Here is a 6000-nt window from a genome sequence, read left to right on the forward strand (position 1 = left end):
CACACGATAAAGGAAATGTTCAAATTCAGCTCTGATCGTAGCAACATCGGGCCATTCGTGAGGGCATCTAAGCCATCGTATGACCGCCGGTGGAGTTTCTCAGGCTCCGGCAGCAACTTCGTGAGCGGTGGCAAAATCTTTGGCATGCCAAAAAATTGCCGAAGGACCTTGCGAAGGTTTATTTTCGTGTTGAATTTGTGTGTCAATTTTGTGTGTCAATTTTGCCCTTCGTAAGGCCATCGTGAGGGCATCTTATTATCATCGGTGCCATCGGGCATTCGCCCCGATCAGAGTGAGGGTGAATGCCCGATGGCACCGATGATAACAAGATGCCCTCACGATTTGACAAGATGCCCTCACGAGTGCCTTACGAAGTTGCCGCTCACGAAGTTGCTGCCGGAGCCTGAGAAACTCCACCGGCGGTCATACAATGGCTTAGATGCCCTCACGAATGGCCCGATGTTATTACGATCAGAGCAGAATTTGAACATTTCCTTTATCGTGTGTCCATCGGGTGTCAATTTCGGGACAGTGTGACAGGGGCTTAAAGCACTACCCCCTCTTTACTGACACTTCAGCCCTTGTTACCGACAGGCACCGCTAAGTACAGATGCATGTACTTAAAGTAGCTGCACTGCAAGGCAGGGTAATTCTGAAAGAGAAAGGCAGACGGTTCTGTGGTTATGTTATTTGTGTATTTGTCTGTTTGTGTGAGTGCCTCACATGACTTTGTGCACCACACACAAGCTCAATCATCATATATCTGCTCTCTCTCTGACTCAGGGAGTATTGTGAGCGTGGGGGATCCCAAAAAGAAATACACACGCTTCGAGAAAATAGGACAGGGGTAAGTCTATCTTCGTTCATAAATCAGTCGTCACAGTTATTGAAATAGAGCAATTTCAGGAGCAGTCAGTCTCTCCAGAAGAGATGCAGCCGTAGTGGGCGCTCCAGTGAGGCAGAATGAACGAAATGTGAACTGTTTCCTGACATGGCCATGGGACAGATACGAACTGTGTGTTTTGTTATCTGCTCGGACATACTCACTATTTCCATATTTGATCAGGAAGCTCCTGTCTGAAACAAAGAGATTACTGTCTATTTATTCTCTGCTGGGTCATCTTTAATTTATTAGCAGGCGGTCAGGAACTGTGGACCATGATTAATAACTTCTGACAGCACACAGGTTTATCTGGCAGCAAAACAAAGAGGAAAAACCAGAAGCCTGAATTCACAGCTGAAAGTTTTTAGTATCATGAGATACACTTCCTAATAAGGACAGAGCGGCTGCATACCATTCAGTTGACCAGCTATTGGAAACTGTACATTACTTGTGTGTGCTCATTCCTGCTAAGGTGATTTAAGAGTGGTTCTGTTGTCATGGTAAAATGAGCACATGCAGTATATTGATGAAGAGCCCAAAAAACTTCTACTGCCAAAATAACTTTTAATCCTATTAAATACTTGGCCTAATTTTCTCAGTGCAAGGGTATAGCATGAGCCAAAGAAGAACCCATTTCATTTTGGAAAGGATCTGTATCACATAAGTGCTTTTTCATCTTAGCAAGGTCTGTGCTCTCCAACTGCCTTTTACGAATTCATGACATAATCGCAACTTAAAGTTTGTAAATGATATTAATTGTGAAGGCACAAGGCTGTAGTTGCGCCAACGTGATACCTTTCTCCTTAATATAACACAGTTAAATTAAGTTATAGACCAATGTGTCTGTGGTCTGACTTTTAAAATAACATCTGATGTGTTAACCTAAAATTGGTTTGCTCAGGTTAGTATAGACGTTTATGGGTTTATGGTCGTGGCAACTCAAAATGATGGTGAACATATTCAACATATGGTATAAGATTCTATAGAAAATGTTAAATATGTTACAACACTATTTAGTTTTAGTTAGAACAGTGATATGTTATGTTATGATTATTATTCTCAGAGTAGTTTTAAAACTTTGATGACATATCTTATATGTATTATTATCCCCAGAGCGTCCGGCACTGTGTACACTGCTATCGACATAGCAACTGGCCAAGAGGTAAGGCAGCTCTAATGTTGGTTTTATAAACGCTCGCTCACTGTATATTATTCATTTTCCCCCACTAATCCATCAGGATTTACATTGTTCTGAGCCACACATTCCTCGTCTGTTTTCTCAGGTGGCCATCAAGCAGATGAACCTGCAGCAGCAGCCCAAGAAAGAGCTGATCATCAATGAGATCCTGGTGATGAGGGAAAACAAAAACTCCAATATAGTGAACTACCTGGACAGGTCAGTTTTCACACGTGATTATAAGCCTGAACTCAAGGCCCTTTTATAGTTATGTTTGTCTATTGCCTCAAATATAGAATCTTAAGGCCATCACATTTGCCACGGTGCTTTCCTCAAACTGCAGTCAAAAACCTGAAGCTTGTTTAATGTTCTGTTACAGATGGAAAAGCAGCAAGTCCTCACATTGGAGGAGCTGAAAGCAGCATATATTTGGGCTGTTTGCTTTATAGAGGGCAAGTCCTTTAACCATTCATTGTTGCTGTCAATTACTTTTCTCTAATATGACATGAACAGGTTATTATTGCTTTTTCAGCATATATCAAATGTAGCATTTATTGTTATTCTAAAATAATCTAAGGTTATGATATCTCATCTAATGCATTACATTACATTGCATTTAGCTGACGCTTTTATCCAAAGCGACTTACAATAAGTGCTTTCGACCAAGAAGACACAACCTTGAAGAAAACAGAATCATATAGTACATCAGGTTTCATAGAGCCAAACATTTCAAGTGCTACTCAACTGGCTTTAGATAAGCCAGTCCTTTGTTAGTATATAAGTGCGTTGTTAGTATATAAGTGTTTAGTTAGTATATGAGTGCTGGCATGAGTCACTGCATTGGCCAAAGCAACTGGTTTGGGGTCATTTATGACACTAAAGGATCATCTAAGTTTTTCTGATCAGTTTTCTTCCTCATCCCATCCCTCTCCTCCTTCTTTTAATGGTGGTCAGCATTTATCATTTAGCACATGACTGCCACCTGCTGTTTTAAAACACAGAGAACAATTTGACTAAATAAGTTGATCTATCATTGTTTTAAGTATCTGTTCCTCTCAGCTCTGGTTTCATCATGTTGGTCTTTCTGCTGGTCCCAGCTGGCAGTAACATGCTTGATCACCTACTGTGTGTTGTAATCGACTCTGCATCATGAAGCTCACTCACCTTTAATTCAAAATATAACAGCTGCTCGACGCTCTTCTTCTTCGGAGGGTTTCTTCTCATTTGTTCTGCCTATGCGCCACATGTCACTATAACAACAGATGATTAAAGCAACAACTCAACTGAAACCCCCAACATGAAATGCGTGTCACTCTAAAACTACACTTTTCTCTCTGGCTTTTTATTAGTTACCTGGTAGGAGATGAGCTATGGGTGGTGATGGAGTATTTGGCCGGTGGCTCGCTGACAGATGTAGTGACTGAGACCTGCATGGACGAGGGCCAGATAGCTGCAGTCTGCAGAGAGGTAAGAAGCCGAGTTTACACATCAGCAACTCTCCTGTGGCTACACTCAGCTGACCCTTACATCTAATGTACACGGGCACTTTAAACACTCAAACCAGCCTGGAGATAACAAACGGTGTGTAGTGCAGGCTTCATTGGCATTGGAATATCTGAACACTTTTCTCCGCTCTCTTCAGTGTCTTCAAGCCCTGGATTTCCTACACTCCAACCAGGTGATCCACAGAGATATAAAAAGTGACAACATCCTCTTGGGAATGGACGGGTCCGTCAAGCTCAGTAAGTATTTTTCTTTCTAACATATACATTTATTTTTAGTGTGGCAAAGTCAAAAGCAGCATTTTTTAGATGAGTTTGTTGAATTAAAGACCACTTAAATAAGCCCTGTTATGTTATTTCCCTTTCCAGGTTTGTGTGCATGTAAATGGTCTGCAAATGTTAAAATCTCTAAGTTCTCTCCAGAGAGAGTTTCGTAACACAATTACATCACTATGTAACACTTGCGCTTCTATTGGTTAGCGCTCCAACATATTGTACGTGATTAGGGTCAGCACATATCTAAGCGGTTGACCAATCACAACAGAGCCGGCCAGCTAACCAATCAGAGCAGACTGGGCTCTGGTTTCAGACAGAGGGTGAAAATGAGACAAATAAAGAGCTTTTTGAACATTAAAGCATATAAGAACATTATATTAAAATAAGGGTACGTGCAAAGTGAAACTGTTATTTAATGTGATAAAGCAGACAAAGAACATAAAACTTCACTGCACCTCTCTCTTCCTCTGCAGCCGACTTCGGCTTCTGCGCTCAGATCACTCCGGAGCAGAACAAGCGCAGCACGATGGTGGGAACGCCCTACTGGATGGCCCCGGAGGTGGTAACTCGGAAGGCTTATGGCCCGAAAGTGGATATCTGGTCTCTGGGGATCATGGCCATAGAGATGGTGGAGGGAGAGCCGCCCTACCTGAATGAGAATCCACTCAGGGTAAGACACAACGTGACAACACGGGACGCAGGATGTTCGCTCCCCAGGGGTCATACAGAATGCATAGATATTAAATATTTAGATTTCTTTTTTACTTCTTATGGAGGCCTCATTTGATGGTCTGCCTGACCTCTTCCTTGTTGCCAGGCGCTGTACCTGATAGCTACCAACGGGACCCCCGAGCTGCAGAACCCAGAGAGGCTCTCCTCGGTGTTCAGAGACTTCCTCAACCGCTGTCTGGAGATGGATGTGGACCGCAGAGGCTCTGCCAAGGAGCTGCTCCAGGTAACACTTTGACCTTTTGAGAACCAAGCATTGTTGACATTGTCACATCCAGAAGGGACATTTTTTTTTTTAAAGAAATGTAAAGAAGTTCATGGGAGCTACAGGTCACCTCTATGCTACCTAATATTCAAGGATTCAAGGCTTTTATTGTCATTTTGTACATTGCTAAAGTGTAGATATGTCACTGAAAAGGTCACAGGCTCCTCCAACAGTGCAACACAATAAAACAGATAAAATAGTGCAAGTAAATACAAATAAAATTGAATAGAATCAGAAATCAGAAACTGATGTATTACCAGGTAGGTTGACACGTACGAGGGATTTGACTTGATTTCATGGTGCATACATAAAAGTAAAACAAAATTAAAAAACACAGATAGAGAACTATTTTAAGAAAACTATAATAACATTAAAAAATGTTAAAAATAATAAAAGATATAGTAAAAATATAGCAGTATTTACATAGAAATAGAATGGAATAAGACTATATACAAATATATGGAATATGATATATTAGATAAATAATTGCAAACAGATGTTATGGATGTTCGTTCAACAGTGCAGGTGTTTAACAGTCTTATGGCCTGTGGATTGAAACTGTCCCTGAGTCTCGTGGTTTTAATGAAGATAGATGAAGATTAAGAGCTCTGTTTTGCTGCTCTTTTTATGTTGTGAAGATGTCAAATCATCACCAAAAATCAACTATTTATAATTCCGAAACATCTCTCTTTTGCTCCATATATATATATATATATATAAATAATGTGTTCTTCTTTGTCCTCTGCAGCATTCCTTCCTCAAGCTGACGAAGCCTCTGTCCAGCCTGACGCCTCTGATTGTAGCTGCCAAGGAAGCCATAAAGAACAGCAGTCGCTAGTGCGTGCCCTCTGTCCCCACCCGAGGCTGGAGCCCTGCCTGGGGTGTGTGCGTTTCATGGGGGGCAGGGGCTTGGGTGTGTGGGTGGTGGGTGACGTGACAGCACAAGGATGGGGGGTTTTGTGTGACTTACCGTGACAGCACGAGGACAAAAGACCCCCAGGCCTCAGACGTAGGACGGACATCTGGCCTTGAAGCTCTCGGCCCAACGCTGCTGAAAAGACCTTGCCTCCTTGTTTACTTCTCCAGCACTCTGTACATGTAGAGCAGTCCATCACAAGTGTGTGTGTGTGTGTGTGTGTGTGTGTGTGTGTGTGTGTGTGTGTGTGTG

At 42.1% G+C, this 6000-nt stretch overlaps 1 protein-coding gene across 2 annotated transcripts in view; it reads left to right on the top strand.

Moving 5' to 3' along the window:
- The window catches only part of LOC117458208 (serine/threonine-protein kinase PAK 3), a 46962-nt gene extending 40962 nt beyond the window's left edge, over nt 1–6000 (top strand). For both annotated transcript variants that reach the window (XM_034098527.2, XM_034098526.2), the window contains 8 exons: nt 784–847; nt 1997–2045; nt 2167–2279; nt 3410–3527; nt 3703–3802; nt 4312–4508; nt 4656–4793; nt 5581–6000. In XM_034098527.2, coding sequence (XP_033954418.1) covers nt 784–847; nt 1997–2045; nt 2167–2279; nt 3410–3527; nt 3703–3802; nt 4312–4508; nt 4656–4793; nt 5581–5670 — 869 coding nt within the window. In that variant the 3' untranslated portion in view covers nt 5671–6000. The remainder of the gene's footprint in view (nt 1–783; nt 848–1996; nt 2046–2166; nt 2280–3409; nt 3528–3702; nt 3803–4311; nt 4509–4655; nt 4794–5580) is intronic.

This window comes from Pseudochaenichthys georgianus, chromosome 14 (assembly GCF_902827115.2).
Source record: "Pseudochaenichthys georgianus chromosome 14, fPseGeo1.2, whole genome shotgun sequence".
NCBI classification, from domain to species: domain Eukaryota; kingdom Metazoa; phylum Chordata; class Actinopteri; order Perciformes; family Channichthyidae; genus Pseudochaenichthys; species Pseudochaenichthys georgianus.